Source organism: Podarcis gaigeae (assembly GCF_964106915.1).
Source record: "Podarcis gaigeae genome assembly, chromosome: 9".
Classification (NCBI taxonomy): domain Eukaryota; kingdom Metazoa; phylum Chordata; class Lepidosauria; order Squamata; family Lacertidae; genus Podarcis; species Podarcis gaigeae.
In genome coordinates, this window is record NC_139685.1 from 33994064 (window position 1) to 34013198 (window position 19135).

Here is a 19135-nt window from a genome sequence, read left to right on the forward strand (position 1 = left end):
AGCCACTACTGTAGTCACAGAAGGTGCGATACCCTCATTTCCAACTCATTCTCTTGTTTTCTCTAAAACAGACATTAAAAAAAATGGTTCCTCAGACTCATGTCAGTAGGTGGCATCCTCAAGGGCCTGTTGCTATTGGCATCACTGCCCTTACCCAGTATTCTGGTGAGCCCAGTCGGCAGCCATTGTAACTGTGACAGGAACTGAGGACCACTGTCCTATGTGGCAAGATGTGTCTCTACAGCTTCTCAGAGAATAGTCTTTAGAATGGATTCATCCCAGGCTAGCCTTGGCTCCTTCTGAGCAGGAAGAAGTATGAGAGGACTTCCCCTCTCAGTGGTGCTTTGAGCTCTGGCATGTGTTGTGTTTCTGGTATTGCTGTTAAGTTCTGATGCTGAGCTTGTACTATCAGCCCTATCTTCTGGCTTGACCTCTGAATTAGATGACTTTGTTGCCTGATTCCCATTTACTGGTTCCTGATTTACTGCCTGTGGCCCTCAACCCATCCTGGACTATGCACAAGGTTGAAAAGCTTTTGTTAAGCCCACTCACTTGTTTCCACTTACTAATTTGGGAATGCTTTGCTTGGAGGGAATGGCTGGCTGGCATCTTGACAAGGAACACCTTGGAGGTGAGGATCTATGAGAGGCAGAGGCAAACTCGGGCCTCCAGATGTTTTGGGACTACAACTCCCATCATCCCTGACCTGTTAGCTAGGGATGATGGGAGTTGTAGTCCCAAAACATCTGGAGGCCCGAGTTTGCCTCTGCCTGATCTATGACAACATTTTAGGCTTCCCATGGGCATTTGGTTAGTCACTGTGGGAGCAAGATGCTGGACTAGGCATCCAGGAGGGTCTTCTTACGTTCTTTTCTTTTTTTAAAAAAATTCCATGTGTTTAAACTAGTATCACCAACAGACTTTTGAAATAGCCATTCTCAGTCATTAAGAAATAATCTGAACCAAAAAGGAAGCTATGTGTGTGTGTTTTATACTAGTGAGTGCTTTTTTCAGGAAATTATTTTAAAATAAATCTGGGCCGTTACAAGATGCTTGCTTTTGACAATCTGTCTCCACTTATTAGCAGAAGTTCGGCTGACTTTATCAGAAACAGAACCAGGTCCATTAAGATGAGCAGCACAATGCAGCCAATGCACTTGGGGAATGAAAACCAAGAAGAGACTGCCAACATTTCCTCTTGGTAAGTTTCAGTTACTTCTGGGAAGGGCAAAAACTCTTTCTCCCCTTTCTTTTTGCAGTGAAGGCATATTATTTCAGAGTGACACCCTTTCCATAAGATAATGGACTTGCAGGCAGGCCTGGGCAGTTCAGGTAATTGGTAATGAGACAAGGTTCCTTTCCTTGCTTCTAGGTCATTGCTTTAACTATGGCCAAGGTCAGTAGTCAATGAGAGTCATTATCGTCTGACAGCTGCAGTCATTTCTGTGAAATGAGTTGGTAGTCTCAGCATAGGCCCAATAAGACCAAATGTCCACATGATAAAACACACCATTAGAACTGATATTCACACTGTGAGCTTTTCAGTAGCAAAGTCAAGGTGCGATCCACCAGGCCCGGCTGCTATGCTTCCTTCTCCATTTGTTACCAAAGAGCTTGATTTAATGGGGATAAAGATGGAGGACATGTGGTTGCAATGCTTGATGGGATTGCAGTTTAAGAGTCTTTTGTGCCAGGTCTGAATTACTAGTAGATGTCGCCTCTGCAGCTCTCTCAGGAGTAGCATAAAGTCCAATAGCCCCGATAAACGAATGAATGCCTGAATTCCAACTCTAACGTCTCTCCCACAACTTGTTGCTGCATTCAAAGCAGAACTACATTAGATACGAAATCATGTGGAAGGAATATGTCCTGGGCCATCCTATGGAAAATCATATTAAAGACATATGTCTCAGTCTCTTGGCATAGGCCCCAGTTGTGAGATAAAAATCCAAGGCTGCATGTTCAGTGATCCTTGCTTCACTGGTTCTGCACATAATCCTAAAATATATTTTGTGTGGTAAGATTTGAGGGCACTGAGGATGTGTTTGGGGGTAGTGCAAGGACTGAATTTAACATAGCTTCTGCCTCTCTCTCAATGGGCTATTAGGATTGGCAAGACTGAGAACATTGTTCATTTTTGATGAGCATCTGTATGAAGATCTTCATGTGCACACAGCCTGCTGTGTGGGATGACTGGTGCCATTAACTAGAAGGCTGTAAACAGATCATGTCTGAAAAGAATGACATTTGAACTGCAAACTCTTCCAAAGACATCAGGTAGGATCTAAATTTAGTTTGTATTTAAAAAATCCAAATATGTGATTAATGAATAAATCCAGTGATTTGGAACAGTCATGATAATGATAATGATTAATTTATTAGCTTTATTAATCACCTTAGATGAGTCACATTGCAATGCGAAACTCATAAAGTGCAAAATGTAAAATATTCTGTACCAGTGAACACATCAGTTAAACATACTACAGTTCTCCTAAACCTCCACTGACATGATCACTACATAGTTAATCTTTAAAACTGACTCCAGCCTAAAAAGCAGCAGTTAAATGTCATGCTATATATAGAAAAGGTTTTGCTTGATGTGTGATGCCATAGTTTGTGCCAGGAGAATCTCTCTGGGGCGCCACTACTGAAAAGCCCTTTTCCCTTGTCACCACTAGGCCTGGGCGATATATCGCTATATCGCCCAGGACTGGTATGAGGGGCAGACGGCGATGGCGGCTTCACTGGGTGGTATGTATATTGTGGGTGAAACCGTTGCCACTCCTGAGTCTCTCTACTACCAGCGCCCAGCAGGTGCCGAGGGAGAGACAATCTGCAGTGGAGGCAGAGAGGCTCAGGAGTGGTGGCGGTTTCACCAGCGATATCCCGCTGAGTGAAACTGCCATCCCACTCTGCCCTCATACCCACGCAGAGGAAGAAACAAGGCAGCATGTTCCCCCTCCGCTTCTTTAAACTGCTTGGCTGAGGAATGCGAGCCTGCTCTTGCCTCAGCCAAGGACCCCTGACGAGCCAGCGGTGGGGTGTGGGCTCCATTAAAGTGTTCCAGCTCCACTGCTGAGGGAGCCCTGATTCTTCTCTAATGGACCCCTCACTTTGCCTCCGGGTTACGCAAGCTGGAGATGGGGTGGGGGCTTCCTTAGACCTGTCCGCTGAGGGGTGCGGACGTAGCACTGCCTGGCTGCCTTTGCCAGGGAGAGTGGGCTCTGTCTTTCCTCCTGGGCTGAATTATGGGAGGAAAGACATTCCCAGGTGAAGGCAGCCAGGTGATGGTAGCCAACAGAAGAAAAAGGCAGCTGCCTTGGCACAGGGGGTGGGCAGGTTACGTCAGACATGCAGCGCTTGCCTCACGCATTGCTGCCTTGGCACTGGGGGTGAGGTGGGGCTACCTCTTTCTCCAGGGAGGGTACTGCCATCGCCAGGGAGGGAGGGCTACAACTTTCCCCCCAGGGTAGTCATTCACCCCAGGAGGAAAGATGGAGCCCACCCTCCCAGGCGAAGGCAGACAGGCAGTGCAGAGGTTGCCTGATGCCAGGCCAAGCGCTTGCCAGCAGCATCAGGCAGTCCCATTCTGCAAGGCATCAATGGGGTGGCTTGCACCCAGCGCCTTGTGGAGCAGTGCAGAGGTTACCTGATGCTGGCATTGGGGAGGAGGCAGCCTTGCAAATGGAGCCTGACAGGCTCTGTCCGCTTGGCTACCGCCTGGCTGCCTTCACCTGGTGGGAGCAACAGGCTGCATTGGCCTCAGCTCCTGGACAACGCAGCTTGTTCCTCCCTCCATTTCAACATCGCAGTATATCGCCATATCGCAATTTTTCGCTGGCGATGCATCATGATGTTGAAAAGCTGACACCACTCTCTGAACTAAGGGTGTTGGTGTCCCAAGCAGTGTAAGCCTTAGTTTCCCATTCTTACGGAGTGTGTTCAACTCTGTGACTCACATACTTTCCCCAATATTACAGTAGGTTCCTCTTTGAGAACTGAATGTAATAAGAGTGTCTAATTTTTATGGTACATTTCAGGTTCAATACAGCGATTTCAGGACCTTTAGCAGAATACATTCCTAGACTCTTACAAATTTATCGAAATACATTTTGAATACCATGTTATTTAATTGAGATTCAAATGTGTCGGTTGTGGAATCAGCACTGCATGCATTGTTGGAACTCCTGAGCTCCTGGGTGTATGGCTACGTAGGTAGAGGCTATGCTGTGTATAATGTGAAGTGGGGAAGTCTGAAGAATCAGAACTCCTGGTTGTAGAAAGAGTCCCATGATGTAGTGACTAGACCTTTGGAGAATGGGGATGATAAAAATGAAATGAATGAATAAATAAATAAATAAATAGAATCTACACATATGACTAAGCATTCATAAGGGAAAATGCTGCTCATAAGCAATCTGTCTTTCACGTATAGTGATCAGCATCTTTTCTTAGGCACAGAATCTCCATCTCTAAACTTACACCTGCAGGACAGCATTCCACAGCACCTTTTGCTTCTTCTGCATGTGGATCAGCTGGCTTTTGTGTGTCCATAAGTAGCTGCACATTGTCTATGTAGTAAACATTCCCAGCTCATCTCTCAGCCCAAGCACATACTCAAGGCCACAATATTGGTTTCAAGTAGCAATTAACTCTCAGGTTCATCTGTAGCATGCAGAAAATAATGACCTACCTGAAAGGGTTGTTTGCTGAGAATTTTATGGATGCTAAGAAAGTTCTGTATAAATATGACACATTATCATTAATTAACTTATATTATGTAAAAGTTGTTTTTTTAAAAAAGGACTGAGGTGAACAGAAAGCAGATACATCTTAGACCAAAGATAAACTTAATTGATTTAGGCATTATTTTTACAATGGTTGTGGCTCCTTGTCTGAGCAATTTATAGCCAACCATAAGTGTTTGCCTCACTATATTGTTTGAGAGGACTGATGGCTACCAGATCAGTGTTATATAGCTCCAGCTTGGCCAGCACTTCCTTTATAAAAATGCTTTTTGAAGAATTTCTCACTCAGAAATATAGATTTTGCCTTGGAACAAGAAACTCCCATGTACTGCCTCATTCCCACAAGTAGTAAAAATAAATCAGCAGACAGGACAGTGTTTTATCCATTGGCCAATGGCATATGTCACATGGTTGTTTAAAGGGCTGTTATTTCACTGTGATCATCCACCGAGGTCCAGATTAAAAATACGATGGGCCAGGAACAGAGGACAATGCAAGAATTGTGCCTGCTCTGTGCTGCCTCATACCCACACACCCCTGGTACATTAGGCACCAATGAAGTGTTTCAAGACATCAAGCTTCTTTTCAGCAGCTTGGGCAATCCAGGAAATAAATTGACTTTGGTGTTTGAGCAAGAGGCTGGAGTTGTACAAAGTCAGATCCTTATCTGACATAAATGGAGCTTTCTCCTCTGACTTTGAGGGCGTTGTGCCAACTCGTATAATTTGAAGATCCAGCACACGCCTTTCAAATGGCACCTCTACTAGGAATGAGAATTCAATTCACCCTACAAAGTCGGATCCTTCTCTGGCTAAAGTGTAAATACTAAACAAAATTGATCAACCAAAGTCATGGGTTGAACGGCAATAGAGTCCCCTCCACGTAACCCACACAAAAGTTTTCATGGATACACATTTGCAGACAAAAAACCCCTCAAGATATTCCCTCCCACAGTTTCAGACAATATAAACCCTGGCAGAGTCGCCATCTGTTGTTTCCCTCCTCTGGGAATTCCCCATCTCTACACTGATTCTAAACCTCTCTGCCTGCTCTCCTGCTGACTAAACTTCCTCATTGGTTATCCTATCCCTTCATCTAGCATATAATATAGTCTTACAACCACTTTAACTGCCTTAGTCTTGTGAAGTGCTGATTATTTTGGCTCAAATTTCCTTGCTGCCACCCACCCACAGCACACATTATCTATGGTTCTCATGGTTCCCTAGAAGGAGATAATGACTCAACAAGCCTGAAGTGTGTAGCGTAGGTCTGCCTTTAATCTATTTCCAAATTCATGAATGCTTTGGTAAACTAGAAAATATTAGGGTGATAATGGCCAAAATAGCTTTTGTCTCTGTACAGCTTTGGGTATGATCCAGCCTCATTGAAGAAACAGCACCCATGTACAAAGTATTCCTGTACAGCTCAATAAAGGGCTGTCCTGTTCCAAGGCAAAAAAAGAAGCACCCGTGCTCAGTGATACCATGTCATCATATATCCACATCCAGGGCTCTGTCCCTGTATGACAATAAGGAGGGCTAGGCAGGGTGGGAGGGATAAGGAAGGTGACACAGACCTTCCATGCTCTGTAATGGTTCAGTGGGCCATGAATGTCTGAGCTTGTGTGCACATGTCAGGGGGCATAGGAGGAGGAAACGCCAATGTACGGGGTTGGGGGCAGAATATGTGTTAAGCCCCTTAAGAAGCATTTACGTGAAGGCACTGTGTATGAAGGAGTGTGTCATATCCATGCAGTGCAAGCCCCACTGTGTCCAATGGTGTGCATACGATTGCAGTTTTAGTAATTTGAAGATAGTGAATGCCAAGGAAGTTGTGCTGTGGGATGGTGATGTATAGGTGAAACAGAGCACCAGAATTACAGCCATCTCATGCAGTTCCACCAAGGCCTGCACTGAGAAGGTTAAACAAGGTCACTTCCTTGGTACCCATTTCAAAAGCAATCAATCATGTCACTCCAAAGCATTGTTATGGTAACTAGTAAAATGTGAAGAAGAAAAAGTCATGCACGATTTCTGTCACAGCCAACCTGCTTTTAGTGCTATTTAAAATGGTTTGAAATGCAGTCGGCATCCTAGACCGATGACCCTTGAATTGTAAACCATTTTGTTTCATTAGATATACAGGGCTGCTCTTTCCAGCATTTTGTACATCTGCCAATTGCAATCTTTAAAGTAAAGAAAGATTATATTGTATTTAATTCATTAGGAGCTTTTCTTGTGCCTGTCACATGGAATAAAAACATTTTCAGGGCTGCCTTTGTTAAAATGACTCACATGTCTTGAAGTGCCAAAATGGCAAAGCATCTTTCAGGGGATGTGCTCTTCATTTTGTGCTGGGTGAAATCCATATTAATGTTAACTTTGACCTATATAATGGCAGACCTTCAAGAAACAGTGCTATTTCACATTTCAAGTGTTTTTTGTTTTTAACTGAACCAAGGCAGTGTGTAAAATGAATTATTCTGATGGAACAAACACTGCAGTCTCTGTTACCCAAAACTAGGAGCAGCCAGCAAGGATGGGGGGAGTATTTGTAACTCTGACTTCCGGGTACCAGTATCACAGCAGTGGGACACAGAGCGAACGGTGGTGAGGGCAGGGTGGTGCTGAGGGCAGAGAAGTGCGGGTGAACTACTGGAACCTGACCACTTCGCTTGTGCCACTGCTGCCCTAACCACCAGGGTTTGATCTACTATGAAACTAACGAAGCTTAGGCTTCGGGGGCCCCAATTCCAGGGAGTCCGCATTGCTTTTTTTAATGGATCTAGTAGACACAATTTGAGTCACACATCTCAAATTGATTTTTTTTTTGTTTTATTTTAAGTGTTTCAACAATCCCAATGTTTTAAAGTCTGTAGTACAGATGTTGTAAAGATTGCTATAAACAACCCCACTGAAGAAGGTAACTGGTTACCCAGATGTCATTGCTGGTTGCAAAAAGGCTTCATGGCCCCCCAAAATGTACGCCCACCACTGCTAACCACACACTGGCCTGTAAGCAGCATCAGCATCAGCGGTACCAGGAGGCCAGGTTCACGGCATCACCCCTCACAGCTGGCCGCCCCTGCCCAAAACCCAGTAGCTGAAAGACTTTGAAACACTGCAAAGCAATACTGACCTTCCTGTAGCTCCAGTGCTGGTTGCCCTTCATACCATGGCAGTCGTAAAGTGTGACGGGGCTGCTGTGCGAAATGGCATCAAAGCAGAATTTTCTGGTGTGAAGAGGTTCTCCTGGACGGATGTCTTCTCTCCAACCAAAGGTGAAGAGCTAAGGGGCGAGGTGGGGGGGGGGGAAGCATTCAAGTGACACTGTGTTCTAACTTGGCATTTGACTGGGAGATCAGATAGTAGGAAACTTCTGGCTTGGCTTTACTTGTGCATAACTAGACAGTAGACTCCAACCAACCATTAAACCAAAGGTATTTGGCTTCAGTGTAATAATTAATAACAGCCCAGAGCAACCCTAAGGAGTAATGGCTAGGTTTTTGGCAAGGAATCGCAATAATTAAAAGGAAAAGAAACCCTCAGTATGAAAAGGTACACAATGAACATCAAGAAAATGCTTATCCCGCTGAAGGGGAAATTAGAAACAACCACCGTTCTATAGAACTAATCAAAAGACTGCCAAGATAATGGGTGATGAAGCTGGGAAATGAGCCCTAAGGGCAGTGAAAGAGCTTGGAGATGAAGCCTCACAGGAAGAATTGAGGCCTAGTTCTCACTGAGGTAGTAAATCTGTATAAATTTGGCTATACCTCTTCAGGAGTGCTTGTATAATTTATTAGTCCTCCATGCAACCAATATCCTCCATGTAGGAAACTAGATATCAGGGCTCTAGCCTAGCCTTGGACAGGAGATTTTAAAATTTCATTTTCATTTTATTTGATACAGGGAAGCATTAAGTTACAAGAGAATGCATTTGCTGTCTGAAGTGGTGCAGCCCAGACAGAGATTTGCCACCTCAGCAAGGACTAGGCCTCAGCTTGTTCAAGGGCGATGGATCAGTGGTAAAGCAAATCAGGGCCGGCCTGTCCATGAGGCAAGGTGAAGCAGTCGCCTCAGACAGCAGAACCGGCCTCCTTTGCCACTGCTCCTTCTTGTTTTGTCGTCCATTCCTGGCTGTCTCCTCCACACACATGTGCCCATGGCCACCACCTCCATGGCTGCCCACCAAGAAAGTGTTCAGGCATGGAGGAGGAGGTAAAGTGTATGTATGCAGAGGAAGCAGTTGCGGTGAAAAAGGGGACATCATTTTCTGTTTTGCCTGAAGCAGCAAAACGTCCTGGGCCAGCCCTGCAGTGCAATACTTTTACATTCATAAAGTTCTAGATTCAATCACTGGCCTCTTCAGGTAGGGCCTGTTGGCTATTTGCAGTTTAGTAGCGCTGCAGAGTGCTTTCTGGGGAGACCATGCATTAAAAAGGGACCGAAAATAACTTAAACAAGGTTTTAATAACAAACAAAAACGCCTTATACACTAAATATATCAACAACAAACCAGACCCAACCACCAACCCATCCCCCAGGGTAATGGGAGAGCTAGGTGCTGCTCCTTATATACTATACCCAATTGCTGGCACAGCTTGATTAACACAACTCGGCAGCACCTGCTATGTTTCACAGCTGTAAGACTGGGTCTTGTTATTTGTCCTGGCCCTGGCCCTTAAAGACATACACAACTTGTGAAACAATAATGAACCTTCACATTGTGAAGTGTGAGTGACCATTCAACAGGGCTGTCCTCTACGAGTTGTGCCTGAAACACTAGAAAACCACTGCCAGTCAGTGTGGGCAATAAGGAGCAAGATGGACTGGTGGTCTGACTCTGCACAAGGCAGCTTCCTATGTTGTTAGCAGTACAAACTATAGTTTATCTGAATGGTATCGATACACAGGAACTTGGCCAATGCCTCATTCTGGAACTTGACATAAAATGTTTCAGCACCAGTGGTTAAGATTAGTATGGAAATTCCCTGTAGCAGGTGCTATGAATGATTGGCTGGTGCTGAGAATGATGTTATGACTGCAGTGGCGGCGGTGGCAGGCAGCCACCAGGAAGAAGCCGTTTCGAATTTGCAATCTCTGCTTTTCATTTGATGACTCACAATCAGTGGTGGTGATGATGATAATCACCATCACTTCCACGATATATTTTTAAGGTTCGTCTGGCGTTTGATCTATGGTGGATGCTGCCACAGAAGTTAAGCCCCTACACAGAATCCTAGAATATCTGAACTCGCCTTTCTTCAAGATAAATTAAACCTGAGTGTTCTTTTTAAAAATGCTGACATGCATTATTTACACTTCACTATTTATAATTTAAAGCTGAACTGTGCTTTGGAAAAGTGCAAAACTCCAACACCGACATTTTATAAACCCAGCCTTCCCTGATGGTGTGTTAGAGCTGGTGCGTAGAACCAACTAATGCGCGTTAAGAGCTAATTAGTCCACCTTAAATAGTCTGGTGATTGCTTTCTGCCCTCCCCACTGCCTTCTCCTTCCATGAGAGAGATAAGCTTCCACATGTAACCTGCAGTTCCCTTTATTCTAAAGGTGCTGCACATTGCTGAGTTCCATTCAACCTTCTCGTCTAAATTGTGCTGGGATCCTTCAAGGCTACGTATTGTCAGTTTAATTTCTCTCTTTTGTCACTTCCCTCTCCGAACCACAGCTGTAAAGCTCATTTAGAATACCCTCTTCTGTAGCTACTGACTCCATTACAACTCGTTAGAGCCTTTCAGGTGGCTGGTTGAATGATCACAGGGGTTTACAGGGAAGGAAGAACATTTGAAGCCTGGTCTCCCAGGTCCTAATCCAACACTCTAATCATCACACTACACTGCCTTGTCTGTACATTTCAGTTGCTGCGAAGACACACTGAGTCTTTTTCTTCTGAAAAAGAATGCTTCTACAAAACCTAATAAACTGAACTGAAAGAAACAATATCACTGATGTGGCCAAAACAAAATGATATCATCCTATCCCCAATGGCTGGCAAAGAGCTGATCTGTATGGACAGGATCTGCCCGGATAACATGCTTGTTATTATGCTGCGCCACACTGTGAAAGCCAGGCTTAATTTTATCTTGAGCCGATCCTCACTTTGTGAATACTGTGACTATTTTCTCATTTCTTCTGCTGGCATCTGAAAAGTCAGATAATGAACCTGCTGAGGTTGTTTATCATGTCTGCAGCAGAGAGAGCAGCAGTATATGAACCTGAAGACAGCAGGATGGCTTTTTCTTGTTCCCGTTTAGTTCTTGCACAAATGTCTCCAGCACTGAAGATAAAATAAAGCTACATTTAGCTGGCAGCATTGGGGATGGCAGATAGCCTAAGGATGTGACACTTACAGTGCAGAGGTAGAACAAAGACAGATCCCTCAGAAAGGCTGTTGCTGGTGCCAAATGGCGATAGAAGGGGATGAATACCCAGAATGCAGTGTGTGGGGCGGCTGGGGTAAATTATTTCCCAGGATGCAACAAAGATCCTGTGTATTGCCTGATGGACTGAACTTGTCCCAGTTATAATCAGGTGCTTTTTAAAAAACATAAGAACAGTACGTTTTCTACTTCTAGGTGCAGGTTCCAGTGGTCCCTTAACTTAAAACAAGGGTTGTGGAAGGTGTCGAGGCGTCGTTCCTGGCGCATGTAAGTTGCCCATGACTCACTTCCACAAAGCAGCATGCTCAACGCGCAAGCCTGGTAGACCTTCATCTAAACTTGATCAACTTTGGACCTGATAAAATCTTCTAGAACCAAGCGCCCGAGAACATTCAACTCACAGAACATGTCACACACGTTCTGAGCCACCTTTCCCAGTTTGATAACCTCCAGTTTTTTGGGACTACAACACCCATCATACCCAGACAGAAGGTCATGGTCATGCTGGCTGTGGCTGATGGACACTGTAGTCCAAAAACATCTAGAGGGTACCAGGCTGGCTTGGATAATTCAGTTTTCCTAAATTCTGCCAGACACTTGGCCAAGCTGCAGGACAGGTTGCATCTGAGGGTCCAGTCTGTCATGAGCAGAAGTCCACAATGGTCAGTGAGCTGATGACCAGGTTCTGCATCCACGCAGCTCTAGGTTTGACACAGGAGCCTGTTAGATCAGTGTCTCAGACTGAGGGACTAAGCCTGCACCAACTGTTTATATTTATATGGAATCCATTGGTTACGCAGGTCACCTGTTCTGCTCCCTTTTATTCATGTTAGGTAAAGGTAAAGGAACCCCTGACCATTAGGTCCAGTCGTGACCGACTCTGGGGTTGCGGCGCTCATCTCGCTTTATTGGCTGAGGGAGCCGGCATACAGGCTTCCAGGTCATGTGGCCAGCATGACTAAGCCACTTCTGGCAAACCAGAGCAGCGCACGGAAACACCGTTTACCTTCCCGCCCGAGCGGCACCTATTGATCTACTTGCACTTTGACGTGCTTTCGAACTGCTAGGTTGGCAGGAGCAGGGACCGAGCAATGGGAGCTCACCCCGTCGCGGGGATTCGAACCACCGACCTTCTGTCCTAGGCTCTGTGGTTTATCCCACAGCGCTACCCACATCCTTATTCATGTTATGGTGACCTAAAACTCCTACTCCTGTATTGTGTGGGCTGCCTTTGAAAGCTTATTTCTGTGTGTCTGGAATTGTGCTGCAGAACTTATGTATACTTGTGACAATAGTTTTCAAACTTTTTTGGAGGGGGGTGTCTACCAGTTGTTTCTGGATATGATGTGCTGGTTCTAACTTTTAAAATCCTATAGGGCTTGGGAAGGGCCATAGCTCAGTGGCAGAGCACACATTTTGCATGCATTTAGCATTGAAAAGATCCCAGGTTCAATGCCATGAATCTCCTAGCAGGTCTGGGAAAGACTTTTGTAAGATGCACTGGAGAGCCACAGCTAATCACAGTTTAAAATAATTGAGCTAGATGGACTCAGTATAAGCCATTTCCCAGTCTGCTTGAATATGGATAGGCTCTCTATTGAAAATCCTCAACAATTAAAAACAAAAACAAAAGGACCATCAACTTTTCCATCTTCAGCATGGAGCTCTGCTTGTCCAGCAGTGCCCTCTGCTGATAAGTTCTGGGAACTACATGCATCAAATAAAAATTGCAGGTGGCTTTACAGCTCTATTAGGGGGGGAGAAAATCCAACTAAAATGCCACAAACTGGTGAGCAATTTTTTGAGTTCTTCATAACGCTTCTTTAAGCTAGATGTAAAACAAAAGCAAAACAACAAATAGGGAGGGCATGTGTGGACAGAAAAGGGCCCCTGCTGCAGTTTGGAGGCTTTTTCATCTTGCCCTGAAACATCATTATCTCTTCTTGCTAATCCTCCCTTTTAAAAACAAAACCTGAACATCCAGCTTGAAGAAATTTCTGGAAGACTTGAAAGCTTGTTCATTACTTTGTGACATTTTAGTTGGTTCTACAAAGACAGTCACCTTAATATTACACAATGACCAGAATCAAAAAAATTCAGCAACTGATTACAGTGGCTACATAAAAGAACAAAATACCAATGCAACGCAAAACAAACTGATAGCAGCAACCCTTAATAACCTCCACGAGGGAAGTCTCCAGGGTGAGCAGCTGCTCTATTGAACAGCTGCTTCCTAGCCTTTTCTGCTACTGATGGGAGTTCTGCCACAACCGATGAAGTGTCAGGGATTTTTATCTGCTAAAAGGTAAAAACCAGGGCTGTGCAGCGGCTGAATTAGACTGATTTGAATTGAGGCAGCCCCGGGTTGCATTGGGTTCACCTGGAGCGATCTGGGGTTGTCAAAAGGGGGCAGACACAGAAATGCCAGCATACCTCCCTAAGAAAACTAAGGCTACAATCCTAACCCTGCTTACCCAGCAGTTTTCCTGGTGAGGTGGAATGGCAGCAATAGCCTCCTAGCAGGAGTGATGCTGCAGCTTACGGGGAAATGGGGATAGTGGTGAGGTCAGGGCTGTGTGACCATACTGGCAGGGCTAATCTGGTTCTCCTACCCACATAGCCCTGACCTCACTACCACTTGGTCTCTCCCAGTAAGCAATAGTGATGCCCATACAGGAAAGCTATTTCAGGTGAGCTGCTCCTGCTTACTGAATTCAGGAGGACCTACTTCCGATTTAGCCTGATTAGGAGCATGCAGCAAGTCTTTCGGATGAGCAATACAATACCTTGCAATGTAACAATTATCGAAATAATTGGCCAGTTGGAAACAGTTGTTATATAGAAGCAAAAGAAAAGAAAAGAAGATTTAGAAAAGAACAGAACACCGTGAACAGAACACAGGAAGCTGCCTTATAAGGTGTCCTTCTATTGGTTTATGTAGCTTCGTATTCTCTGCATTGATTGGCAGAGGCTCCATCCTCCCAGGGTTTCAGACAGGGTCTGAACCTGGAGTGTGTTGCATGCCTAGCATGTGCTCTGCCACCGATTCACAACCCTTCCCCAGGTTGCTTTCTTATGAGCCAAAAGCTCTTGAAAAAGCACATCCCATGGCTTTTGTTTGATTGAATCTACTGCACCATCAAACCCAGTATGGAGGAGGAAGAATGGGGGGGGGGGGAGACTGATGCTAGAGGTTCCCCAAGAGACAGCTTTGGTCCCTGGATTCTTACAACTGTCACTTGGAGCAAGGCTTAAAAGTCCCAAGACCACCCTTAAAAGTATGGATTCCAGGCCAAACATGCTCTGATCTCTAAGGGTTATTGGTCAGTTCCCAAATAACAACAACAACAACAACAACAACAACAACAAATAAATAAAATAAAATAATATTAAGCTGTTGTTGTTTTTGGGCAGGGGTTGACTCTGGTGGAGATCCCTCCATGGGCTGGATCGCATGTGCACGTGATGGCGCACACCCATGATTTCCGGCGGCTGCGCAGATGCGATTTCAGACACTGCAAAAGCGAGTCCCTGTGCACCAGTTTAGTGCAGCACGGGGAGACTTGCTGAGCGGGCGGCTTGGTTCGGGGGCAGCTCATGGTCTGGTAATACGACCCCCGTGGGCTGCTTGTGGCTCATGGGCCTTAGGTTGCTGACCCCTGCTTTTGGGTATTTCAACCATTCACTGGCCAACAGAAGCTGCAAATACCAAGTCAGTGCTTACAACAAAGGGACGTTGCTGCTTTTGCAAATAACTGCAGCTTGCACGTGGTACTATTTCATTTCAACAAAACATAAAAGGAAAGGATTTGCCAAGTGTTCAAAGTCTGCTGTGCTCTACCTTCTGCTACAGCCCATCGTTTTGCCTCAGATATTTATCCAGCAGACTATGCATTATGTCACATACACTTGTATTGAATCTATTCACATTGGCAGCAACGTAATAAGCATTTCTGTTTCAGGAGACCTTTGGACTCCTCAGCTTATTCATAACAAATCACAACTCTTGTGCTCAGGACTCTGCGCAAGAAGGGGTACATGTGCTATTCTAGACGGAGATGATGAATGTGTTAGGAAGAGGTGTGTCAGCCAGGGGGACTAGCCTGAGGAAGCCCTTTACAATCTTGGAATAGAGGAAAAACTATGTGATGGTCCAAATACCTGCTCATGTGACCAGGTCCGTTCCGAGCCATCTTTCACACAGATGTCCAGCCTCAGCTCTGTGCCTGTCCCTCCATGCTTGCTGTCCACACAGAGGTTTGCTGCCACGTTTCGAATCTGGAAAATTAAGCAACCACCATTATGAACCGTAATGCAGCTTGGAAACCTGAAAAGGAAGAGATTTTCTGTTCCAGCTGCCATTTGGCTGGCCTTGGGTCCTATGCATCTTAACCTTAAGTGGGAGGCAGGAGGGGAACACCATTTGCTGCTCTTTCTCAGGTGCCAAATGTTTTAGGCTGGTCCTGCTGCTATATAGACTGGTCATTATGCATAAACACTGGCAGTTATGCAAATTCACATAATAATAATAATAATAATAATAATAATAATAATAATAATAATAATTTATTTATACCCCGCCCATCTGGCTGAGTTTCCACTGCCACTCTGGGCGGCTCCCAATCAAATGTTAAAAACAGTACAGCATTAAATATTAAAAACTTCCCTAAACAGGGCTGCCTTCAGATGTCTTTTAAAGATAGGATAACTGCTTATTTCCTAACCATCTGAAGGGAGGGCGTTCCACAGGGAGGGTGCCACTACCGAGGAGGCCCTCTGTCTGGTTCCCTGTAACCTCACTTCTCGCAATGAGGGAACTGCCAGAAGGCCCTCGGCGCTGGATCTCAGTGTCCGGGCTGAATTAATGCATGAATTAACAGCACCATCAGAGTTTAGTACCTTGCCTAGTCAATATCATCAACAGATTTCAGGGAATGTGAATGGATCAGAGCTTTGTAGCCATTATTGGCTTAAAACACAGTGAGGTTGTTTTTATATTGTTGTATTTCAATTTGAATGTGTACAGTGTTGTACATAACACTGCACTTCAATGTGTTTCTGTTCAGCCTACTGTCTGTCCACACCAGAGGGCAGGAATGTCTTTGCCAGATGCAAATTGCCTAGTTGGTTTCCATGCCCCTCTAGCCACCCCCAGCTCTTACTGGTGAAGCTTTTGTCCCCCAGCTCCACGCCCTTGGAAATCACCTTTGTGGGGGCTACCATCTGCAGCCGCTATTCTATATATCTTCTCAGATACAGTGGGATTTACTCCCAAGAACGGAAAAAGTGAACACAGGACAAAGTTTAAACTTTTCCACAGCATTTCTAGCTCCTACTTACACACACACACACACACACACACACACACACACACACACTTTTTCTGACAAGTGATGCTTGGTGCACTTTTGTGCAGAGGGGGAAGGGTGTTGTTAATGAAAGGTTTTAGGAGAAAGTGAGAGTAGGCTTGTGCCTTTTGGGCTTTGAGTTGTTCAGACTATCTTTGTGCTGCTTGATCCTCTGCCCTTTCACCCTCCATGGCTTCTGTCAGAGAAAGTTCAGAGCTTTGCTACTCCTAGTCATGGCACTTTAAATAACCAAATAAGAGGAGGCAGATCCCTCCCTCAGAGACTCGGAAGGACCAAAATGAGCATGAGCCTCTCTCTCCTGCCTCTTGCAGGAAGGTGTGGAACAGGATTGGCCTGGGGTGAAGCATGGTCTTGGGAGAACCCGACAGAGGACAGCATTTGGCCCCCAGGCCTGAAGTTTTCCATCCCTGACATATGTAATACACTGGGCCAACCAAAATAACCAACTGCTGTGCTGATCTAGGAATAAGCAGTTTTACAGTCTTACCTACTTGAATGAGGAGTACATGTGAGCAGTAACACCTGGAAGATCAAAGTTCAGCTTACCCACCAGACTTTCCCAGTGGAGGCCATTCCCATTAGGCGGAAGGCAAGGAGGCCAACAGTAGGTCAGAACCAAACAGCAGGCAGAGCTGGAGCTAAAAATAGCTGGTGCCAACTAATTCTGACTTCCTCCCCAGCAGCATAGCTAGGAAGGGGGCAGGGTGCACTGGGTGCTGAATTCTACAATATTAACCCAGAGGCAAAGGAAGCGGCAGCTGATAGTCGGTGGAAACCTTGAGTAGGCTGAGGCTGGATTGAGCTTGGTGGGGCAATGCTCCACTGGCCCTAATGGACAAGCCTCCCCTGTGCTTTCCGTTAGCAACCAGACATGTCTGGGACAAGTATTGTCAGAAGAACTCCTTTCTGAACCAATCACAGATCAGAGAAGTTCTTAAGCCGAAGCCCAGCACTTATCCTTATTTCGGCATTAAATCCCCTGAAGATTTGGCTGGATGCAGCCATGAATACATGTGGAAGCTTACAGAGCAGCCAGCAGATACCTAATGAAGATGTCTTTGGACCCAGGCTTGTCAGATGGCTCCAGATAAAAGACTTGAGAAAGGGCCTGAGGGCTGGTGGAGGAAGATTGTGGAGGTTTAGCAGCGAAAGAATACATCCTGCTTTTCAGCAGGCGAGGCTTTGGACTGAATCTTCCCAGGGCCTCAAGTGGCTGTGAATGAGTGATGGGAATGAGGCTTGTCAAAGCCTGCTTCCCCGTAGCAGACAACTGGATGGGGGAGGGAATCGGAGCTACATTGGCTAGCTGAGCCTCAGGCGTCTTGCCTCCCTTTGGGCAAAAAGAAGCTTCTTCCTGCTTGGATGGTTTGAATTCAGTTGCTAGTCTCATTGCTCTTTCTCACCTGGTGCATCCGTGGCTGACTCATCCCCTTCTATTCTGACTTATCCGGTGCTACTGGATTTTAAAAACCTTGAAAATATACACTGGCCTTTGGGCTGCAATGGTCACTTGAACCAGCACTACTTCTTCTTTGGCGATCACTCATAGCCGAGTAAGATTGTCTTCCATAAACACGGTTTTAACAATGAGTCTGTAAGTGACTGTGGAGGCCAGTTCTGGATCCACACGTCCTTCCACAGTGGGGACATTGGTTTCATGTTGTGCGGATGCCTGATCATCGTCGCCCAAAGCAACTCCTCTATTCCGAACTTAAAAATGGAAAGCGTAGTGCTGGTGGTCAACAAAAGAGGTTTAAAGACTGTCTCTAGGCAAATCTAAAGAAAATGTAGTATAAACAGTGAACCAGCACTACTTAGATCTTGATACCTGAGCTTCTGAAGTCACCACATAAGTTGCACCCTCTCAGCATCTATCATTTACTTAGGAACAAATCTGCTTAGCACTGCTGGATGCTTTGCTCCTATGTCATCCTAGAGAATGCCAGCAGCTCCTCCTTGGATTCCCCCCTGCTTTGCTTTGCAGGAGGTGAATTATCTCAAAGGAAGATGGAAGCTATCATAACGTCTGGGTATGATGGGGTGGATAACTTTATCCATCCCAAGGGCTGCTTGCCATTGTGTGGAATCTTCCGGGGGCTGCACAACAGTACTGGGTGTGACTAGAAGCAAAAAGGGGGTAGATGCCACTCTTACCAGGGTCAGTAGTGGTTGCTGGGACAGTGCAGGTAAGGTGGCATTGCTCGCCTACCTTCTGAACACCAAGTGTTGCTGCTGGGTTGGGAAGCCTCACATCCAGGGGCTGAATGCGGCCCATAACCCGGCCTCTGTATCTGGCCCTGGGAATGCTCCCCAGGCCACCCAACTCACTGGCCCTGCGTCACACTCTTGAGTCTTTTTGTGTGGCTGGAAGATGCCCTTGAACTCGAGTAGTGCCTCTTGCTTGCTTGGCTGGAGGATGCAGTGTGGCATGTGAGTGTGTGTAGAAAGTAGCCTACTGTCCAGAGGTAACATTTGCATTTCTTGTTCCACTCACTTCTGCCTCAGACCCCACCTACCACTGGCCTATGGCCCTTGAGGAATTGCCCAGAAGGTAAGGCAGCCCTCTGGCTGAAAAAAACAACCTTCCTCATCCCTGCTATAATATGTAAATATTG

General features: G+C 45.6%; 1 protein-coding gene and 1 long non-coding RNA gene across 9 annotated transcripts in view; one reads left to right on the top strand and one right to left on the bottom strand.

Annotated features, from left to right (window-relative positions):
- The window catches only part of LOC310852536, an 84198-nt gene that overhangs the window by 46877 nt on the left and 18186 nt on the right, over nucleotides 1-19135 (top strand). The window contains exons 3-5 of one of the 5 annotated variants that reach the window (XR_014568226.1): nucleotides 1085-1201; nucleotides 2108-2277; nucleotides 9928-10075. This is a non-coding gene — a long non-coding RNA (uncharacterized lncRNA). Of the gene's footprint in view, nucleotides 1-851; nucleotides 1202-2107; nucleotides 2278-9927; nucleotides 10076-19135 lie in introns of those variants that run through there. The other 4 variants (XR_014568227.1, XR_014568229.1, XR_014568230.1 and 1 more) reach the window with 4 other exon arrangements.
- Nucleotides 1-19135, bottom strand: part of GALNTL6 (polypeptide N-acetylgalactosaminyltransferase like 6) — a 456612-nt gene that overhangs the window by 3141 nt on the left and 434336 nt on the right. For all 4 annotated transcript variants that reach the window (XM_083755724.1, XM_083755726.1, XM_083755727.1 and 1 more), the window contains exons 11-12: nucleotides 15313-15429; nucleotides 7887-8036 (exon numbers count right to left, since the gene is read on the bottom strand). In XM_083755724.1, coding sequence (XP_083611850.1) covers nucleotides 7887-8036; nucleotides 15313-15429 — 267 coding nt within the window. The remainder of the gene's footprint in view (nucleotides 1-7886; nucleotides 8037-15312; nucleotides 15430-19135) is intronic.